Source organism: Chionomys nivalis, chromosome 6 (genome assembly GCF_950005125.1).
Source record: "Chionomys nivalis chromosome 6, mChiNiv1.1, whole genome shotgun sequence".
NCBI classification, from domain to species: domain Eukaryota; kingdom Metazoa; phylum Chordata; class Mammalia; order Rodentia; family Cricetidae; genus Chionomys; species Chionomys nivalis.
In genome coordinates this window covers 2,962,688-2,986,293 of record NC_080091.1, presented here as the reverse complement: position 1 = coordinate 2,986,293, position 23,606 = coordinate 2,962,688, and the positions used below count along the sequence as shown (strand labels likewise).

Below are 23,606 nucleotides of genomic sequence, written 5' to 3'. Positions count from 1 at the left end.
TCTCTAATTTCTGGCTATTATGAATACAACAGAAATGAACAATGGTGAGCAATTATCTCTGTAATAAGATCTAGAGTCCTTTGGATATATTCCCAAAAGTGGTATTGCTCAGCCTTGACACAGATCAGTTCCCATTTTCTTGAGTAACCTGATTACCGTCATGGGTGTACAAGATTGCACTCCTCCAGCAATGCAGGTTTCCTCCTCCACATCTTGTCTTCATTATCTGTCATTCTTTATTTGGTCTTGGCCATTCTGACTGGTGTAAGAAAAAAATCTCAAAGTAATTTTGATTTTCATTTCTCCAAAGACTAAGAAGTTGAATATTTCTTTAAGTACTTCTCAGTTATTTGTGGCTTATTTCTTCTTTAGTCATCTAACCCCTGGGGTGGTGCAACCCACCTTCAGGTAGGCTCCTGCCTTCTCAATAAAACCTCTCTGGAAACTCCTTCACAGATAGCTTTATGAGTGTTTCCCCTGCATTATCTAAATCTAATCAAGCTGAAAATGAAGATTAACCAGCCCAGAAAGCATGCTAAGAAAATGAAATCTTTATGTCAAAGAGCTTTCATCACTCTTGTGTTACCTTAAAGCCTGTCAAAGAAGCCCATGAGAGTATCCTGGTGTTCATAAACAGATCAATAAAGAAAATCTAGGACAAACACACAATGCAGACTTTTAATCTTTCCAGTGATTAAAGTTTTACTTTATACTCAATTGGGAAGACAAGGTAAGAACAGTTTGATGAACCTCTAACAGAACAGCTTGGGATTTTTTTTTCTACATAAACATCCTATGCTAAACATTGAATACATTTGTGTGTTGTACAAGTCTACTATTGCAAATCAATCACTAATTATTTTGCCTTCTAATACTTCTACAGTAATTAAAGTTGTGGTAAAAAAGGAAAGTTTTTGTAATTGCCTTGCCCTCGTTCTGATGGGGAATTGGATTTCAGCCTAGTAATATCATTATACCATTTCTGTAGTAATATGAGCTGCGTTCCTGGTGCCCGGCCGCCCGCACGGCTTTACCCGAATTAATTACACGGAAACTGTATTCTTTTAAACACTGCCTGGCCCATTAGTTCCAGCCTCTTATTGGCTAGCTCTTACATATTGATCTAACCCATTTCTAATATTCTGTGTAGCACCACAAGCTGGCTTACCAGGAAAGATCTTAACCTGCGTCTGTCTGGAGTGGGAGAATCATGACGACTCACTGACTTGGCTTCTTTCTCCCAACATTCTGTTCTGTTTACTCTACCCACCTAAGGGTTGGCCTATCAAATGGGCCTAGGCAGTTTCTTTATTAACCAATGAAAGCAACAGATTAATACAAGATCCACCCCATCATTTCCCCTTTTTCTGTTTAAACAAAAAAGGCTTTCATTTTAACATAGTAAGATTACATATAACAAAACAGTTATCAAGCAAGAATTACAGTTGTAATATTTATATCTATTTTATCCTTTATCATAACTAAGGAAAACTATAACTATAACTAACCATTCTTCAACTCCATCAAAGACTCCAGAAGTATATAATATTACCTAAGCAAACAAGAGATCCAAAACTCTAGAAATGACAGAGACATCTCACTGCCTGGACAGTCACCCAAAGTTCCTTTGTACCGTTGGGGCATCCATCTTTAGCCTTCAGGCCCATAGTATCCAGCAGACATTTTCATGAAGCAGGAAATTCCAAAGACAGTTCAGTCACTTTCTGCTGTGTCCTGCAGAATGTCTCTCAGACTCTTTCATAAGTTAGGAACCCCAAAAGACCATCTCACCTTTAGGCAAGTTCAACAGTCCTCTCTCTGAGGGTTCTCTGTGTCCAGTTTATGTATCAGTCCAGGCAAGAGGAGTTTCTTGCCCAAATGGCTAACCAACTCCATAAGGAGCGTCTTCGATGCCCATCTTCCTCTTGAAGTAGCTTGGTGCTGCCATGAGCAGACGTGTTTCATTGTCATGAGAAACCCTAAGTTATTAAAATATTTAAAATTTCATATTCTGTAGTATTTGAAAGACATGAAGAATGTCTATTTAATTGAAATATATCTCTATATATCTAGAAAATCTAACTAACATGACTACAAGCTTGACTATTATTGATGATTATCCACTAACAACCTATATTTCCTAATTATACATTACATTTTTAAATGAACTACATAATCACAATACCTTAATCAAGAGCAGAAATAAATATACATATAACAAAATTGACCTTAAAATCCATACCAATACAAATTATTTATATCTATATCATATCCCCCTTTAAATGTAAAAGAATATTTATAAACAATATTTGGGAATATGGGCGCAGTTTTTTTTCTCCAAACTGCTTTTTGCTGAATGGGGGCGCTGTATTTAGATCTTTTATGGTGTAACCTGTGTGTCAGGGTCATCTCAGTCGGCAGTTGAATGAAGTAATTTTTTGAAGGTGTTCACAGCAACCTTTAAAGAGGGAGTGGTCTATCATACCATATTGGGATAGACGCAATCCATAGAGTCTCATCCTCTGTGAAAACAAAAGAAGACCCTCTCCAAAGCATCATATCCTTAGACCCATATTCTGAAATCATAATACCCTTATATCCATTCTGGTTTAGCTTGGCAGCCCATATAATGAAATGTCTCTCTGCATTTAGCTCCTTTATAGTCAAAAATTTTAAAGAAAACATAATAATATAAAGAATCCACGTAATGGCTTTGTGGGAGCCCAGGTAGTTTGGATGCTTACCTTAATAGACCTGTATGGAGGTGGGTGGTCCTTGGACCTCCCACAGGGCAGGGAAACCTGCTTGCTCTTTGGGCTGAGGAGGGAGGAAGACTTGATTGGGGGAGGGGGGGAATGGAAGGTGGTGGCGGGGAAGAGGAAGAAATCTTTAATAATTAAATAAATTAATTAATAAAAAAATAAATAAAAGAGGAAAAAAAAGAATCCAGACTCTCTGTGAATTTTTCATTTTTATGTGGCTTATTTTTTTAATTTTTTAATCTATAACTATTTGTACTCTGTCTCTTTAAAGACTTTACCCGTTTTTTAAGACATTAACTTTATTTTTTTATATATTTTTTTTCTCTCTCAAGCCTACGTACATTTATCCAACAGTGTCTGAATCAGTTTTATTGTGAATCTGTAATTTTTTTACTATCCAGGAGCATTTTTTAAAATGTTAAGCACTTTTTAAAAACTTAAGTTGCACCATGTACAGATAATACTGTACCACCTGTGTCCTGTTCAGTACAAACGTTAACTGCGCTGTTATTATGGTAATTATAGCAACAGATTAATACAAGATCCACCTCCATCACATTTCATATTCAAAGGAAAGATATACTTTTATGGTGACCTTGATTGAATTTTGAATTGTGATCTTTTTATTCAAATGAAAAATTGTACAATTCTTCCAAAAATTACAATAAGCGAAGTTTTTCCAGGTCCAAACTAAAATTCTGTGAATTACAATAACAAACTTGTTTATTAAGTCATAAAACATGAAAGTGAAAGAGAATATATTTATGAAAATTTTTATTATGTGAGCAGCAGATACCCCTTGAAATGATCATGTTCCAACACACTTTTTATGAAGACAGAAAGATTTGTTTTCATCTCTGCATAGATATTGCAGTGAGAAATCATTCAGCTTTGGGTCCGCCTTGCCAAAGCCTGACAGACAGCAGGGATAACAGGCTAGCAGGTGTGACGATGATAATTAAAGATATTAATGGTTTTTGGATGCATTTCATGACTCCTGTTAACTTTTTTTTTTTTTTTTTCACATCCGAAAACTTTTATTGGACACAGCTGGGAGCCAGCCCTGGCGCGCTGTACACGCTACCCTCCACCCTGGCTGTCCAGGGTTGGGGGGAGGGTGGCTCCATCCAAGGAGTCTCAGCAACAGGAACCCCACAGGCAACACTTTACTAATGATTACTATATAGTTGGGAGACAGGGCTGCTCCACAGACGCATGAATAGGTCAAATCTTTTATAAATAAACATCCAGTGAAGAGAAAAATGACAACTCTAATTCATCCTTATACACAGAGCACTCTAGGGCGATGGGTGGGGTAGCCAGAGGCTGACATCCTCACTGGTCAGGGGCCTGGATGGGAGATGAGTGGGCCCAGATGTCCACAGCAAGGGGCGGCAGGGGCCAGGCAGGGGCAACAGACAATGGGCACTAGGACACTGCGCATTTACAAGACCAACTACTGAGGGGGCAGCTGCCCGTGCTTGTGTGTCAGGCTGTTCGTTCTGGAATGAGGAGGGGTGGTCTTTACATCCTATCCTGTGACTGGTGGTGGAAAACGGCTACTTTGTGGAGAGGATTAGGGCCACGATGAGACCGTAGAGGCCAAGCACCTCCGCGAAGATGAGGATCAGGATCATGCCCACGAACAGTCGTGGCTGCTGGGCAGTGCCCCGAACACCAGCATCCCCCACGATGCCAATGGCAAAGCCAGCAGCCAGACCACTCAGCCCCACGCTCAGGCCAGCACCCAGCTGAAGAAAACTCCTGTAGAGAGTGATGCCATCGGTCAGGGAGTTAGCGATAAGTACTGCCACCACCAGGCCATAGATGGCGATGATCCCAGCCATAACCACTGGGATGATGGACTTCATGATCATCTCTGGCCTCATGACCGACATAGCTGCGATGCCAGTGCTACTCTTGGCTGTGCCATAGGCGGCTCCCATGGCGCTGAAGACCATGGCGGACGAAGCGCCTATGACAGCGAAAAATGCAGCATATTCGGGGGTGTTCTTGGTGTCAGCCATGTCTGCAAGCGGGGAGAGGGCAAGCTCAGCCGGCGGCTGGGATAGGACGGCGGGAGAGCGAGCGGGCAAGTGGCGAAGGTCCTCAAGGCGGCTGAAGCGAAGGCGACCTCCTGTTAACTTTTATAGCTCAACTTGTCCTGGATGAGACATAATTCTAAGGCAAGAGTTGCCTCAAAGCTTCCATCTTCATCAAGCATAAAGAAGCGCCTTTCTTCCATGCTTTGCTCACAGCAAACACTTGATATTCTTGTCTCTGAAAGCCATTATTGAAGTCAATAGCAGGAATACTTATTTCTGCAGGGAAGTTAAATCCTGCTGGGATTCTAAGCCAGTGATCTCAAAATGCTAATATTTTAAAATATTCTGAATATATTTGAGTTTCATATTCTCATATGGCTGTGTGGAGTATTTAATGAATTACAAGCCTGATATTGAAATCTATTTCAGTATATTCCTAATAAATGTGAATTTTAGCAATGCAAGCATACTGAATGTATCAATAAATGAAGGTTTGGCATCAGAATAGGTTATGTATGTAACTAAGGTTGCTTCCACTATTTCACAATTTAAAGTCTTTGTTAACCAACAAAATACTTATGTATAGAACTAGCTATGAAATTCACCTATCAGAAAGCATGCCCTGGTTCTGCAGATATATAAACTTTAAATAGTGTCATGCCATTACAGGTAAATATTTTGGATCACCAAAGGTCTTGAGTTTCCCATGTAATGGGACAGTGATTGTGATCAGTGGTATTTCCTTGACATAAGCATCCACATAGTTTAAATTATCCTCGAGAATTAATGATTGAAACAATAGGCCGGGTAGTTCTTAAGCATTTTCTGTTTTATATATACCATCACTATCAGATGGTTCAGCTTGAGTATTCAGTAACAGATGGAGCTGTTATGTTCATAGATTCTCTAAGAGCAGGGCACTTACTGGTAACATAAGGCTCCAGCAGACCTTTATAGAAAGCAAAGATCAGGAGTCAGGTGCTATGGGTCTTCTAGAAAGTAGTACAGCTGTTTCAGCTCTTGAAGACACGAGAGACTCCATCTGGAATCATTCTTATACCTCTCTACCTATATGACTCAGATATCTGCATATGCCAGCTTCATCCCATCTCTGTGAAACCTGCTATTCTCTTCTTGCTAATCATTTGAACATGTCTTTTGACTTTCCACACCAAAAATGGTGGTCAATAACATCTTCTACCCATGTGAGCTACAGAACAGCTGGTTCTCTCTGGGTTCCTTAGCTGAAGCACCACGGAAAAGACAATAGATGCTTCTATAGTTTAGAGTCAAAATCTGGGGTAACTTTTACTGGGTGGTGGATTTCTCATACATGCTACCTGGGAAATAGTCATAATGGAAGCCGCCATGAAAGGATGGATGTAGATCGTGAAACTGAATTCTGGCCCTTTGTTTCTCTTCAAAAGAACCAAAATTATTGAATTCACTGTATTTGGAGTTATATCAGCTACTGTGATCTTTAGCACCTTGATTAAATTTTTGATATCAGCAGCCCCAATTTAATCATTTCCATAATTAGTTGAAAACAAATGTAGATTGATTGGTATTAAAAAGAATATCAATATAATTCACTAATATAAAATTATGTCTTTGAAAACTTACACAAGCTTTAATGTAATAAACTATATATATATATATAATAAATTGAATAATGATATAGGAAATTAAGGTTTTGGTTAATGAAACTTTAATCCTTTCTTTTTTAATGTTTTTATTAAAACTGTAATAATTTCAGGATACCTCAAAATGATATAAAGTAAAAAAGAGCAAGGTAATATATCAATAAGGTGTATCCATACGATTCTATTTATTTTTCAGATTAATTTTTTGAAGACTGGAGTGGAAAGAAAGAGCAAGATGATCCGTGACCTACAGAATGAGGTAATTTTCACATTACAGGAAATTGTACACTAATCAAAGGATACACAAAGAAAATGCATGTAGACTTTTAACCAGAAGTTTGGAGAATTTGAATGCTCAGCTGAGCTGCAGTAACATAACCACGGAGAGCAAAAGTGCTGCAAAGAATTACTATCTCACAGCTGCAATGAGCTTAGGAAGTAGAAAGGATTTCATTCCATTGATTTTTATTTTTCAAGATAATTGGAACCTACTTCTAGGTTTGAATATTAAATCTGATTTTTAATTTATCGTTCTCTACATGCAGAGAAGCCCTTGTTAAAGCTCATCATCTGATGTTTCTAACTGCCCTAAAATGATAAGAAATGATGCATGTGGATATTTACTTTTGGAACAAGCAGTTTTAAATTTCTTTAAAGGAGTCTATAAATGTAGTAAACAACAAAAGAACTAAATGTCAATGAACATTGTTGTAGAGAAAACCCTAGTAAATTAAAAAGAAAACCCACTTCAGTTCAACTCTAAATATGTGACTGGAAATTTCTCTAAGGTAATCATTCCGTCCACTTGCCTCAGTGAACACAGTGCTGTGGAGGGGATACAGTATTTCATAATGTAATGGAGTGCTTCGCGTCACTATTCTTAATGGATTCCTGCACTGCCCATAGATGAACAGGTGCTAAGTTTTGCCTCACACACACCCTGAGCCCAAGATGAGCTCAGGATATTTTAGTAATATCTCCTCACAACATTCTAACCTTATTTCTGGTGACTTGCCATTCTCGGGATGAATTTTGACCAGCCCATTATTATGCGTAACTCTGACATAGCTTTTACGACATACTATGAATCATCCACATGAGTCCCTAGAGCTACTGGGGACAGTGCCAATGACCAGGCAGCTCAGCATGGCAGAACTTAGCTGCATTGGAGATCTGAGGCAAGGTGTCAGAAATAAAATCAGTGTAGCTCAGGTCTGTCTGAAGGTTTGGGACCATGATACCTCCCAGTTTCCTCCTAGCGTTTGCAGCCTTAGGCTAGTACCACTCTCTGACCTGGAGGAGTTCCGCTCTTGTTCACACTTGTGGCTTCATGGGGACTCTCTTCCTTGTCTAAAGTGTTATGTATAGGAATCCATTACTGAGTTTTAGTACCCACTCTACTCTGTCTTGACATTGTCTTGTTGTGACTGTATGTGCAAAACTCCTAGCTGTCAATCAGTTTGCATTTTGAGTTTCTAAGTGGATTGTGAATAGGAGATTGGTAGTCTTCAAACCATTCTAGGAGTTTTGATCTCTGGCGTATTAACAAAAGTATCTTAGCAACTTTTAATAGGCAAGGATCAGAAGTATTGCGTGTAAGTTCGCATGTCTTTGGAAAGGAGTAAGGAACTCACACTTTGGGATGTTCACCCACCACAGAAAACAATGCTTTATTTCTTATAGTGAAAATAATTGTTAGTTACACATTCACGTGAAGAAAGGGGTTAATTTTGGTGGTTTTTTTGTTGCTGGGGACAATTTAAAGCAAGCTAACTAGCAAAGCATACATTTTACTTTCTGAATCAAGGCTGGAAGTGTCTGTTAGAAGAGGTTTTACATTAAAGCTAATGTGATTGAAATGGCCAAAGTGTAATACACAGAAAAATAAATATGAAGATGGCCTCTATCGTACACGACTACAGAAAAGAACTTTTTATTCGGCAAAGGAATTTTGACTTGGCATTTCAGAGGTAATGCTCGCTCATTGTAGAGATACTCATTCTCTCAGGGGAGTTGACAGTCTGCCTTAGACACTCCCTCATTTCATGTTGTGAGCAACTAATTCCACTATGTAAATTATTACTGAAAATACTGGTGAGCTACATACATTTGTGGAAGTTTAGAATTGGTCAAATTGGGAGTTCATCTGTGTTTACAGCCGTATCGGCACTATTTTTTTTTTTTTACCTGATAGATGATTATGACTCTAATTCTTCATAGAAAAGTAAATGTGAACTTTGGTTGTGTGTCATTTATTAAAGTCACTTTGCCATTCATCTACTTTGAATTGTTGGCATTTTAGAACATGTGGAAACAATGCACCTTAGACATTTGAAACTTGTTAAAACCCCAACAATGGTAAGCAATTACAATCATCATCGTGATTATACTTTGAGGTAATTAATTCATTAATCTGTATGCTTTGCATAAGTATTTTCTTAAAATGGCTTAAGCAATCAAAACTCCATGAATAAAAATACCAGAGTATACTTGGCTTCTATCCTGTGTTCACAGACATCACAGATATCCTCATAGTCTCTCTACAAAGTAAACAAAAGTACCAGCCATTCACTTCACACACACTCCATCATAGGAACAGGGAATAGTGATAATTTTTTGGCTTGTTTTAACAGAAATTTCCAGAGAAGATTCTAAATTACTGGCATGCCTACAACAATCATTACAGCCGGGAACATAGGAAGTTCAGTTAGTCACGTCTTCTTCACACTTCTGTCCTTAAGTTGTGTAGGTTTTATTCAACTTAAATCAAATAGGTTTCCCTTGAGAAAGGAGGGTTCACTAGAGAAGAAGAGAAGATACCAGAGCAATAAAAGAAAATATATCTTGGAACACATTGACACTTCTATTACCTCCTGACTTCCAAGCTCTTTTTTACGGTAAGCTCCAGAATATAGAGGGTAAATCACAGTTTAATAAATTGTGATGCCCAAGGCAAGCAGAATATACTAAAGTACTGTGTTTTTCCCAGCATTGCTTCCTCATCTAGACTTCCTCCTCATTCTAAATATGTTAGGAGTCTGCAATCTTCCTGTTGTGCATATCTTTCAAGTATTTATCATCTCCACATCAATGGTGGCAGAAAACATCTTCTGATCTAACACAAAACAATCAATTCCCTCCACTTCTGTGTCTTGAGAGAGTTGGAGAACTGATTTCATTTTAGTCTTCCTGGTTTCATGACTCCCTTACCATTGTTTTCCATCTCCCCAGCTCTATGTACCCCAGAACCAGCATCATCACTTCCTTCAAATGCTGTTAGGAGAGTCTTGGAGGCTTGGTCCAATCTTTGCTGTGGCTAACTGTGTACTTGGTGGTTTTCCTTGGTCTTCCCTCTCTTAGGTCCCCTCACACTGGAGTTGTCTCTCAGATCCTCTCCACCCTAAAGAAGGCTGTGGTGGTGGATCTAAGGACCCACCAAATGGGTAGAAGTGCTTTGGGGCAAGCTGGGATGGGATAAATAGAGAAAGGCAGTAGCCAGGGAGATGCACTGCAGAATGGCCAGGAAGTTTAAGGGATTGGGGGGTACCTGTGCTCCATTCCTAGGGTGTCCAGCCGGCCAGTCCGGTACTCACTTACCCATCACGATGGAACTTCTGCTACAGGAGCAGGGCCACTTGCTTACCAGGGACCTTGCAGACAAAAGGGAGGGCTTTCTGGGTGCAGGCTCAGTGGAACAAAGAAACTCCTGCAGCAGTTGCACTCACTACTTCGTCCCCAGACGCTTAGCCCCTAATCAGACTGAGTTGGGGGATCCTATGACCCTGCAGATGGAAAGGGGTGCTTGGGGGGAAGCTAGGGTGGGATAAGAAAAGAAAGGAAGTAGCTGGGGAAAATCCCCAATTGAATGGCCAGAAAGTTTAGGGGATTGGAAGGTGCCTGTGCTCCCTTTCCGGGGCATCAGGGTGGCCGGTCAGGCACACCCTCATCCCTCAGGAAGGATCTTCTGGTACAGGATCAGGGTCACTTGCTGACCAGGGACTCCACAGACAAGCAAACTGAAAAATAAAAATCACATGATCATCTCATTAGATGTTGAAAAAGTATTTGACAAAATTCAACACCCCTTTATGATAAAGGTCTTGGAGAGGTTAGGGATACAAAGGCCATATCTAAATATAATAAAAGCAATATACAGCAAGCCAACAGCTAATATCAAATTAAATGGAGAGAAACTCAAAGCCATTCCACTAAAATCAGGAACAAGACAAGGCTGTCCACTCTCTCCATATCTCTTCAACATAGTGCCTGAAGTTCTAGCAATAGCAATAAGACAACATAAGAAGATCGGGAAGATCAGGGAGATTCGAATCGGAAAGGAAAATGTCAAACTTCATTATTTGCAGATGATATGATAGTGTACATCAGTGACCCCAAATCTCTACCAGAGAACTCCTACAGCTGATAAACACCTTTGGTAATGTGGCAGGATACAAGATCAACTCAAAAAAATCAGTAGCCCTTTTATACACGAAGGATAGAAAAGCAGAGAGGGAAATCGGAGAAACATTACCTTTCACAATAGCCACAAATCACATAAAATATCTCGGGGTAACTCTAACTAAGGAAGTGAAAGATCTATTTGACAAGAACTTTAAGACTTTGAAAAAAGAAATTGAAGAAGACCCCAAGAAATGGAAGGATCTCCCATGCTCTTAGGTGGGTAGGATCAACATAGTAAAAATTGCAATTCTACCAAAGGCAATCTATAAATTCAATGCAATCCCAATCAAAATCCCAAAAAAATTCTTCACAGACCTTGAGAGAACAATAATCAACTTTGTAGGGACATAGCCCCACCCATTGGGGGCGTGTTCACCTCGGGCTAATGTTTACGTATAAATCTGCCGGGCGTGAGCCCAGCAGCCCTTTTCTTTTGCTCCGCTTTTCCTGTTCTCCGCGGGAACCTGTGGTCCTGTAAGTCTATTTCCTTATTAAAGCTGTATATATCTATATAATCTGTCTACATTCATTTACGCCACCACACAACTTTATTTGGAAAAAAAAAAAAAAAATTCTAGGATAGCCCAGAACAATCCTATACAATAAAGGAACTTCCAGAGGCATTACCATCCCTGACTTCAAACTCTATTACAGAGCTACAGTAATGAAAACAGCTTGATATTGGCATAAAAACAGAGATGTCGACCAATGGAATCAAATTGAAGACCCAGATATTAACCCACAAACCTATTAACACCTGATTTTCGACAAACGAGCTAAAAGCATACAATGGAAAAAAGAAAGCATCTTCAACAAACGGTGCCGGAATAACTGGATGTCAACTTGTAGACGAACGAAAATAGATCCATATCTATCACCATGCACAAAACTCAAGTCCAAATGGATTAAAGACCTCAATATAAAACTGACCACACTGAACCGATAGAAGAGAAAGTGGGAAGTAGACTGCAACACATGGGTGCATGAGACCACTACCTACGTATAACCCCAGTAGCGCAGACAATAAGAGCAACACTGAATAAATGGGACCTCCTGAAACTGAGAAGCTTCTGTGAAGTTGGAGGAAGGGCAGATATAGGAGCAAGGAAGAAGATAAATACATTAAGGGATACATTTTAGGGTTGGCAAGAGACTTTTCTCTAGAGGGGATCACAGGTGTCCATGGGGATTGCCCCAGCTAGGTCCTTGGTCAGCAGAGGAGAGGGTGCCTGAACTGTCCTTGCCCCACTATCACAGTGATGATTAACTCGAATATCACCATAAAATCTTTATCCGGCGACTGATGGAGATAGAGATAGAGACCCTCATCAGAGCAACAGACTGAGATCCCAAGTCCGGTTGAAGAGCAGAAGGAGGGAGAAGATGAGAATGGAAGTCAGGACCATGAGGGGTTGGTCTACCCACTGAGACAGCGGGACTGATCTAATGGGAGCTACCAGATCCAGCTGGACCAGGACTGAAAGAGTATGTGATCAAACCGGACTCTCTGAACGAGGCTGACAATGGGGGCTGACTGAGAATGCACTGGGACTGGTTTCTATTGCATATACTGGCTTTTGGGGACCCTAGTCTATTTGGATGCACAGCTTCCTAGGCCTGGATGTAGGAAGTAGGGCCTTGGACTCCCCACAGGGCAGGGTTCCCTGCCTGCTCTTAACTCCTTAAAGGGGAGGGAGGAGGGTAAGTGGGGGAGAAGGAGGGGAATGGGAGGAGGGGAGGAAGTGTAAATTTTTGAAAGGAAAAATAAACAGCAACAACAACATAAAAACTACATATTTCCAAAGATTGTTTAGTTGCTCATGTGGATGTGTGTTCATGAAATGTATCTGGAAAAGTTTGTATATGTGTACACTTGTGTATATGCCTATGAAGGCTATAAGAGGAAAATGTGTGTTCTCTATATTTCTCAATGTATTCTTCTTGAGGCAAGTCTTCATTCTTTATCTGCTGTGATGTCATGAGGACATGTGTGGTGCTTTCAATCCCCTATTGTCATGATGCACAGCATGCATGCTTGCCTCCTGCATCATAATCTAGACACAGACTATATAATTTGAATTATGTGCAAATGGAGTCTTCTCCTTTGTACTTTTTCTTGATAATCAAATGTTGGCATTAAGGAGAATTTTTTATTTGTTCCCATTTATACAATATCACCTGTGGTTATTTATAAAGTGCCAGAAATGTGCCAATTAGGGAAGAAATTTCCAATGTTGCTCGTGTAATTGCAGCCATAGATTTTTCCTGTTTTCTGCAGGTGTAGTTCAGGATGGTTTGTTCTCTGTGAGCCAGAAGTGAAAAGTAAAATATGTCCCTTGATGATCTGGCCCAGAAGTGTAGATACCATATCCCAGAGACACATTAGGTAAAAGAAAGACATTCCTTTTGATCTCCTCAATGGCAAAATTCAAGGCTACTGTAAATTGGTAGTGGTTGGTATTGATTCTGTGTAGGATAACTAGCTATCATTACAAAACAATCTTCAATTACCATTGTCTTACAAATGAATACAGTAACTGTCACACACTAAATGAAAGCTTACCCTTACATTTCCCATGTTGAAACCACATCTTGTTATTTGATGATGTTACAATATAAGATCAATTGGAGGTCAGTAGAATGGGTCGTGATCATATTTAACAGTTTATTTGGAGATTACTGCATTTTAATATTAGAAAAATTATTCATAAATTTCCTGTATGAGTATAGAGCAAGAAGACCATCTTCTATTCATGAAGCAGGCAGTCACTACATGATTGTCACAAGGCTTTATCTTGCAATGCCTATCCTTCTTAAAAGTGATAAATGTATTTTGTGTGATTCTAGGGATGGGGAATATTTTTGCTATGGGGAGTCAGAGTGAACTAAGACTTTCTAAGAAACCCTTATGAAAGGAGAGAAGGACATACAGTTCTACATCCTTGTCCAAGGTTGCACTTGGCTGGAGCCAGTGCAACAGGTAAGTCAAACTTGAGTTTCCTGGCCAGGTCTTCTGCATGAATTGTGGTTACCATTCCCAAGGCTTCTGGTTCTGAGACTTCCTGTGTTTTCTTTGGCAACATTGTCTACCTTAGTTCTCTGCTTTCTGTGATCCCTTTTCCACTTCAGAAAGACTATAGGATTCTGTACTTTTTCACAGATTTGTTAGGCTTAAGTCGTCAGTTTATTCAAAAATTTTACCTCCCAGTTATTGCTTTTGTCATTTGTATTTCTCATCCTCATCCCTTGACACCTTGCCATTTTTGACCATTTTTGTTTCTAATTTTTTTCTGGTTCATGTCAATATGTTGTATTGTATATGATACATGCGCATATATATGCACATGTGTGTATGTGTGTGTTGTGTGTATATATGTGGTGTGTACATGTGAATGTGGTATATGTATGCATATGCAGTGTATAAGTGTGAATGTATTAGTGTGAGTTTGTGTATGTATGCATGTGTGAAATATCCAGATATGTTCAAAGCAGAGGCCAGAGGTGAAAGCAAAGCATCTTTTTCTATCAGTGTCTTAAAATAAGGTTGGTCCCTCGGTGAACTTGAAGCTTGTATTTTCAGCTACCCTGTTTACCCAGGAAATTCTTGGTTTGCTCTGCTTTCAAAGCACAGGCGCATGCAATTGTACAGTGTTTTACAGTGGGCTTTAGAGACTCTAACTCATGCTTTTCCAGAGTATGTTCCCCACTGACCCATTTTTCCAGCTTGAAGACAAGGTTGAACAAGGATCAACTCAGGATCAAGTTACTCTACTTGTGGAGATGTCTGGCTCACAAATACTTCATATTATAAATAAGGAAAATAACACAAATTTTCTCTCACTCTTTTTGTCTCTTTAACTTGTTTTTAAGTTATGTCACGGCATAGCATTCAATATAGAAATGATCAGATTTTTGCTTTGTTTTATAATAAGTATGCCATTCAGATTATAATTTGGAGTTTTAGGTGTATTCTAACTTCCTTACATCCTTTCGCCCACATGTGTTTTGTTGGCATCTGCAATATACTATCTGACTCTCACATATAATTTGGCATTTCATGTGGTCAGGATATACTCAGATCTGGCATTCCCATGTTATTCTATAGTCTATAGGTAGCCAAGGTATTTATTTGCACTAACTGTGATTTTGAATGTACTTGTTTACCATATTTTACTTTGAGATTTTCATATATTTAATTGTGTATTTAAATTAATTTATTATTATATATGTACATGGAATGTATAATGTATGCCCACATATATACTGGATGCACACCTGTGAATATTCATGAAGAGGATAGAGGGGGTCATCTTGTGCCCTGTTTGCTCACTCTGCACCTTATTCCCATGACATAGACTCCAGCTGAACCTGGACCTCCTCTGGCATCCAGTCAGACTCAGCCACCTTGACTCTCTGTCTCACAGTGCGGGAGTTGCAGGTGCATATCAAGGACACCAAACTTTAACCTGGGTGCAGGGGATAGGAACTCAGGTCTCATAACTGATGGAGAAGTGGAAGCCATGGAACCAGCTGTGCCATCCACTTGTAGTGTAGCTTCACTAGCCCTCTGCCATCCACATGCGGTCGCACTGCCAGTCTGGATAAATGACACCGTCTGCAGCATGCTCAGTGGTTGTTTCATTTTTTTCTCTCCTCGAATGACTTAGTTTTCTTTTTTTTAATATTTATATATTATTATGTATACAATAATCTGTCTGCATGTATGTTTGCAGGCCAGAAGAGGGCACCAGATCTCATTACAGATGGTTGTGAGCCACCATGTGGTTGCTGGGAATTGAACTCAGGACCTTTGGAAGAGCAGGCAATGCTCTTAACCACTGAGCCATCTCTCCAGCCCCTGACTTAGTTTTCATGTTCCATATATCATTTTATATTTCTCATTCTAGCCTTTTTAAATAGTTTACCTTTTGTGGATTCCTAGTCTTAATATTCTAGATCTATATTTTCTTGTCTGTTAAACTTTGGTTGTCATCATTCACTTCTGATTTAGTATCCAACACTGAAAAACTTTTGTTTCCTTTAATTTTGAATTAGATATAACTACAGCATTCCCCCTTTTCTTTTTTCCCCAGATTTCCCTCTATTCCCCTCCTTGTTCTTTTAATGTATTGCCTTTTATTTATCTTTTAATCTAAGTTTTTAAAAGAAAACAAACTATCATATTTCATTTTACATACCAATCCTAGTTCCTATTCCCTCCCCTTGTCCCATTCCCTCCACCTACACTTGTCCCATTCCGACCACCTACACTGTGAAAACATCACCTCATCCACTCCTCAGAGAGGGTAAGGAACATTGCTTTGTGGAAGGTCCAAGACCCTCTCCCTACTCTATCTAGGCTGAGCAAGGTATCCATCCAAAGAGAATGGGTTCCCAAAAAGCCAGTACATGCAACAGGGATAAATCCTGGTGCCACTGCCAGTGGCCCCACAATCTGGCCCAGCCATACAATTATCACCCACATTCAGAGGGTCTACTTTTGTCATATGCTTGTTTCTTTCCTGTCTGGCTGGAATTGGTGTGCTCCCATTAGCTCAGCTGAACTGTTTCAGTGGATGTACCCATCATGGTCTTGACCTCTTTGTTCATATTCTCACGTCTCACCTTCTTAAGCTGGTCTTTGGGAGCTCAGCCCAGTGCTCCGCTGTGGGTCTCCACCTGTTTCCATCAGTTGTTGGATGAAGGTTCTATGATGACACTGAAGATATTCATCAATCTGACTACAAAGCAAGGCCAGATCAGGCACCCTCTCCTCTATTACTTAGGGTCATCGCTGGGGTCATCTTGTGGATTCCTGGGAATTTCCCTAGTGTCAGGTTTCTTGTTATTCCCACAATGGCTCCCTGAATCAAAATATTCCTTTCCTTGCTCTCATCTTTGTCTTCCTCCTTCTCAACTATCACATTCCTTCAAGTTCTCCTCCCCGTTCCATTCTTCCCTCCTCTTCCCCTTCCATTCTCCTTTCTCCCTACACCCCATACTCCCAATTTTGTGAGGTGATCCTATCTATTTCCCCTTTCTAAGGTGGATCTATGTATGTTTTTCTTAGAATTCACCTTGTTTCTTAGCTTCTCTGGGATCATGGACTATAGACACATTATCCTTTGCTTTACAGTTAATATCCACTTATGAGTATATACCATGTCCATCTTTCTGAGTATGGGTTACCTCACTCAGGATGGTTTTTTCCAGTTCCATATATTTGCTTGCTAATATCAAGATGTGGTTACTTTTTACCCTTGAGTAGTACTCCATGGTGTAAATGTACCACATTTTTCTTACCCATTCTTTGGTTGAGGGGCATCTGATTTTTTCCAGGTTTTGGAAATAAACAAATAATGTGGCTATGAATATAGTTGAACAAATGTCCTTATAGTATGGTTGAGCATCCTTTGGGTATATGCCCAAGAGTGGTATTGTTGTGTCTTGAGGTATGTTGATTCCCAATTTTCTGATAAACCACCATACTGATTTGCAATGTGGTTGTACAGGATTGCATTCCCACAATCAATGGAGGAATGGTCCCCTGAGTCCATATCCTCTCCAGCATAATCTATCATTAGTGTGTTTGATCTTAGCCATTCTTACAGGTGTAAGATGGTATCTCAGAGTTGTTTTGATTTGCATTTCTCTCATGGCTAAGGATGTTGAACCTTTCCTTAAATGTCTTACAGCCATTTGAGATTCTTCTGAGAATTCTGTGTAGTTCTGTACCCCATTTTTAATTGAATTATTTATCTTACATGTGGTTCCAAGCTTTGAATTTTCAGATAAATGTTTTTAATTTGGAGTGTCTGTAAAACTCAAAGCATGAAATGGATCATAGTGGAGAACAGGCCTGGAGGGAAGTGGGATAGCAGAGGAAATGCACTGTGGAAGGGGTAAGGAAACCTTGCAAGTGGAAAGTTTTCATCAGCGATGGGAGAAGCGTGGTGGTGGGGAAAGGGTTAACCAAAATTAAGCATGGAGGAAAAATCCTTTTGGAAAAATACTACATTTGAAGTCCTTTAAAACCATTTTAGGGGCTGGTTAAATAGTTTAGCATGTAAAGGTGCTTGCTGCCAGCCATATGCTGTTGAGTTTGATGTTGGGAAACCACACAGTAGAAGGTAAGAAAATGATCCATAAAATGATGCTCTGACCTCTATGCATGGACCATGGCTTACCACCAAGCCTAATGAATGGAGTTGCATCCCTGGAAGCCTAAGTAAAGCAACTGAATGAAGGAGCCCTGCACGCATGGGTAAAGTTAGTCCCAAAGATTAAGTTGACTAAACAAATGTTCCAATACTCTGAGATAGTGTAATCTGATGTGAAGAAAGGGGGCTCCTGTCAAACATTACAGGTTGCTGCCAATGTCCTCACTATACATGAGAAATAGATTGTTGGACGATTCTGAACACACTAAACACTTGGGATATAGGACATTTAAAGGTCATGTTATATTTGTGCTGGCCAGTTTCTATGCAAGCTACTGGATGAGGAAAGTTCGCCATGATTCTACCCATCTGTAAATGGAGCAGCGGGCTAATTCCTGCCACCCGGCTAGCTTTACACCTGAAATAATTACATGGAAACTGTATTCTTTTTTTTTTGTATTGAAGCTTTTAATTATTCTTTTATCAATAAAAAACTCAGGAGTCAGATACGGGGTGAAAACATGACTGATCAGAGAAGTGTTGGAGAAATAACCAATGACCTCCTCTCTCTCACCTTCCTTAAGGGCCTGGCTTCTTTCTAAGCCACTCGCTACTACTTCCTGTATCTCTACATGTCCTGGGTCTTCCAAAACATCTATGGCTAATTTTGTTCAGCTAGTAGCCAGCTCTGCCCTCTGACTCAAGGTAAACTTTATAGTCAGTCTCAGGAGTTTCAGAGTGCAATCAAAATATTTCATACCGTTTCCCCCTTTTTGTCTAAATAAAAAGGAGAGGTTTTACCTCTAACACAGTAAAACAATATACAATAAGTACAGTTATCATAACTGAATTACATTCACAATGTTCAGTCCATTTACATTTGGCAAATTTAGAGAAAATGCTCTATTATCTATCCTATCTTGGTGAGTCCTAAGTTTGTTTTTGTTTTGTTTTGTTTTTTATTTTTTATTATTATTTTTTAATTTATATTAATTAATTTATTTAATTATTAAAGATTTCTGCCTCTTCCCCGACACCACCTCCCATTCCCTCCCCCTCCCCCAAACAAGTCTTCCTCCCTCCTCAGCCCAAAGAGCAAGCAGGTTTCTCTGCCCTGTGGGAGGTTCAAGGACAAGAACTTTAAGGCATTGAAGAAAGAAATTGAAGAGGATACCACAAAATGGAAGGATCTCCCTTGCTGCTGGATTGGGAGGATCAACATAGTAAAAATGGCAATTCTACCAAGGGCAATTCATAGATTCAATGCAATCCCCATTAAAATCCCATCAAAATTTTTCACAGATCTTGAAAGGACAATAATCAACTTTATATGGAGAAACAAAAAACCCAGGATAGCCAAAACAATCTTATACAATAAAGGAACTTCTGGAGGCATTACCATCCCTGACTTCAAACTCTATTACAGAGCTACAGTAATGAAAACAGCGTGGTACTGGCATAAAAACAGAGCAGTCGACAAATGGAATTGTATAGAAGACCCGGATTTTAACCCACAAACCTATGAACAACTAATTTTCGATAAAGGAGCTAAAAGTATACAATGGAAGAAAGAAAGCATCTTCAACAAATGGTGCTGGCACAATTGGATGTCAACCTGTAGAAGAATGAAAATAGACCCATATCTATCACCATGCACAAAACTCAAGTCCAAATGGATCAAAGACCTCAATATCAATCTGAACACACTGAACCTGATAGAAGAGAAAATGGGAAGTACCCTACAACATATGGGCACAGGAGATCGCTTCCTATGTATAACCCCAGCAGCACAGACATTAAGGGCAACATTGAATAAATGGGACCTCCTGAAACTGAGAAGCTTCTGTAAAGCAAAGGACACTGTCATTAAGACAAAAAGGCAGCCTACTGACTGGGAGAAGATCTTCACCAACCCCGCTACAGACAAAGGTCTGATCTCCAAAATTTATAAAGAACTCAAGAAACTAGACTTTAAAAGGATAATTAACCCAATTAAAAAATGGGGCACTGAACTGAACAGAGAATTCTCACCAGAAGAAGTTAAAATGGCCAAAAGATACTTAAGGTCATGCTCAACCTCCTTAGCGATCAGAGAAATGCAAATCAAAACAACTTTGAGATGTCATCTTACACCTGTCAGAATGGCTAAAATCAAAAACACCAAGGATAGCCTTTGCTGGAGAGGTTGTGGAGAAAGGGGTACCCTCATCCATTGCTGGTGGGACTGCAAACTTGTGCAACCACTTTGGAAATCAGTGTGGCGGTTTCTCAGAAAAATTGGGATCAACCTACCCCTGGACCCAGCAATAGCACTCTTGGGAATATACCCAAGAGATGCCCTATCATATGACAAAAGCATTTGTCCAACTATGTTCATAGCAGCATTATTTGTAATAGCCAGAACCTGGAAGCAACCTAGATGCCCTTCAATAGAAGAATGGATGAAGAAAGTGTGGAATATATATACATTAGAGTACTACTCTGCGGTAAAAAACAATGACTTCTCGAATTTTGCATGCAAATGGATGGAAATAGAAAATACGATCCTGAGTGAGGTAACCCAGACCCAAAAAGAAGATCATGGGATGTACTCACTCATAATTGGTTTCTAGCCATGGATAGGGGCCACTGAGTCTATAATTTGTGATCCTAAAGAAGCTAAACAAGAGGGTAAACCCAAGGAAAAACATATAGATATCCACCCAGCTATGGGAAATAGACAAGATTGATGGGCAAAAAATTGGAATCTTGGGGGGTGGGGTGGGATGGGGATGAGGAGTTATGGGGAGAGAAAAGTGTGAAGGAGAGGATGAGGGGATCTGGGGGAATCGGGGTGATTGGGGTTAAAGGAAGGTTGGATTGGGGAGCAGGGAAACTCATACCTTAGTTAAGGGAGCCACCTAAGGGTTGGCAGGAGACTTGAACCTGGAATGGCTACCAGATGCCCAGGGCAATGTCCCCAGTTAGTTCATTGGGGCACCTGAGGATAGGGAACCTGAAATGAACCTATCCTATAATCATACTGATGAATATCTTGCATATCGCCATAGAACCTTCATCTAGCGATGGATGGAGATAGAGACAGAGACCCACACTGGAGCACCGGACTGAGCTCCCAAGGTTATAATGAGGAGCAGAAGGAGAGAGAACATGAACAAGGAAGTCAGGACCATGAGGGGTGCACCCAACCACTGAGACAGGGGGGCCGATCTATTGGGAGCTCACCAAGGCCAGCTGGACTGCTGAAAAAAACATGGGACAAAACCGGACTCTCTGAATGTGGTGGACAATGAGAGCTGACGAGAGGCCAAGGAGAATGGCATAGGAACTTTCACCTGGCGATGGATCGAGAGAGAGGCAGAGACCCAATTTGGATCAACCATCTGAGCTCTTAAGGTCCAAATGAGGAGGAGAAGGAGGGAGAACATGAGCAAGGAAATCAGGACCACGAGGCGTGCACCCACCCACAGAGACAGTGGAACTGATCTATTTGGAGCTCTCCAAGGCCAGCTGGACTGGGACTGAATAAGCATGGGTTGAAACTGGACTCTCTGAACAAGGCGGACAATGAAGGCTGATGAGAAGCGAAGGACAATGGCACTAGGTTTCGATCCTAATACAGGAACTGGCTTTGTGGGAGCGTAGCCTGTTTGGATGCTCACCTTCCTGGACCTAGATAGAAGTGGGAGGACCTTGGTCTTCCTGTAGAGCAGGGAATTTGGACTGCTCTTCAGTATCGAGAGGGAGGGGGAGTGGACTAGGGGGAGGAGAAGTGGAGTGGGGATTGGGGGAGGGGAGCGGGGGATGGGGCAATATGTAGGAGGAGGGGGAGGGAAATGGGCTCCCTGCAGGGGCTCTACACCCTGCATACTGCCTCTCTCTTCTTGTCCCACCCAGCTTGCATCCAGAACCCTTCTTCCTTCTGCCCTCTTTCCTCTTTGGGCACATAACACCATCCAGCTCAGTCTGTCTGGCGCTGGGGGCAAATCCTCAGGGCAAGTATGCAGGCGAGACTTCCTTTGTCTCACTGGCCTGCCTAAAACAAGAAGGTAAGGGCTTTGTTTACAAACTACCCAACCTGCAGGGAGATCTGATCTAGGCACCAGGAGAGACAGCAGCCAGGTGAGTTTGTGACCAGCGGCGGCAGAAGCAGCCCTGGACAGGGAACTCTGAAGTTCCTCATCCCCCACCCTATACTCCCTGGGCTCCCTGCAGGGGCTCTACACCCTGCATACTGCCTCTCTCTTCAAGTCCCACCCAGCTTGCATCCAGAACCCTTCTTCCTTCTGCCCCCTTTCCTCTTTGGGCACATAACACCATCCACCTCAGTCTGTCTGGCGCTGGGGGCAAATCCTCAGGCCAAGTAGGCAGGCGAGACTTCCTTTGGTTCACTGGCCTGCCTGCACCAAGCAAGGTAGGAGCTTTGTTTATGAACTACCCAACCTGCACAGAGATATGATCTTGGCACCAGGAGAGCCATCAGTGGGAGAGCTAATCTGGGTACCAGGAGAGCCATCTTTGGGCACGGAGATCTGATATTGGTACCAGGAGAGACATCACTGGAGCACCAGGAGAGCTATCACTGCAGGGTGCCATCACTGGGAAGGTACATCAGTAGGCAAGGAGACCTGATCCGGTAAAAGAAGATCCATAGGGGAGCATTCGGAGAAAGAGATGGGCAGGCGCCAATGCAAGAATTCACCCAACAATCTGAAAAACTATATGAAACCAACAGAACCCAGCGACCTCACAACAGGAGGACATGAGCACCTTAATCATGAAGAAGTAGATAAAATTGACTTTATGAAAGTGATTGACGCCCTTAAACAGCATGGAAAAAATGCCCTTATAGAAATGGATGAGAAGTATAACAGAAAGTTTGAAGAACTGAGTAAATCAGTGAATGATACCCTAGGAAACCAAGGAAAAACAATCAAACAGATAATGGAAACAGTTCAAGACTTAAAAACTGAAATGGAGGCAAAGAAGAAAACACAAACAGAAGGCCAGCTGGACAGGGAAAATCTAGGTAAACAAATAGAGACTACAGAAGCAAGCATAACCAACAGAATACAAGAGATAGAAGAAAGAATCTCAGATTCTGAAGATACCATAGAGAAAATAAACACGCTGATCAAAGAAAACAGCAAGGCCAACAAATTCTCATCACAAAACATTCAGGAAATCTGGGATACAATAAAAAGACCAAACCTAAGAATAATAGGAATAGAAGAAGGAGAAGAAGCGCAGCTCAACGGTCCAGAAAATATATTTAATAAAATTATAGAAGAAAACTTTCCCAACCTAAAGAAAGATATACCTATGAAGGTTCAAGAAGCATACAGAACACCGAATAGGCTGGATCAAAAAAAAACATCCTCTCGCCATATAATAATCAAAACACAAAGCATACAGAATAAAGAAAGAATACTAAGAGCAGCAAAGGAAAAAGGCCAAGTTACTTATAAAGGTAAACCTATCAGACTTACACCTGACTTCTCTATGGAAACCATGAAAGCCAGAAGGGCCTGGATA

General features: G+C 40.6%; 1 protein-coding gene across 1 annotated transcript; it reads right to left on the bottom strand.

The window, feature by feature from the left end:
• Positions 1-3,783: 3,783 nt before the first annotated feature.
• On the bottom strand, positions 3,784-4,887 carry LOC130875916 (V-type proton ATPase 16 kDa proteolipid subunit c-like). Its single transcript, XM_057772222.1, has one exon. It carries the CDS (start codon positions 4,787-4,789, stop codon positions 4,322-4,324), a length of 468 nt encoding a protein of 155 aa, XP_057628205.1. The 5' UTR covers positions 4,790-4,887; the 3' UTR covers positions 3,784-4,321.
• Positions 4,888-23,606: the final 18,719 nt, after the last annotated feature.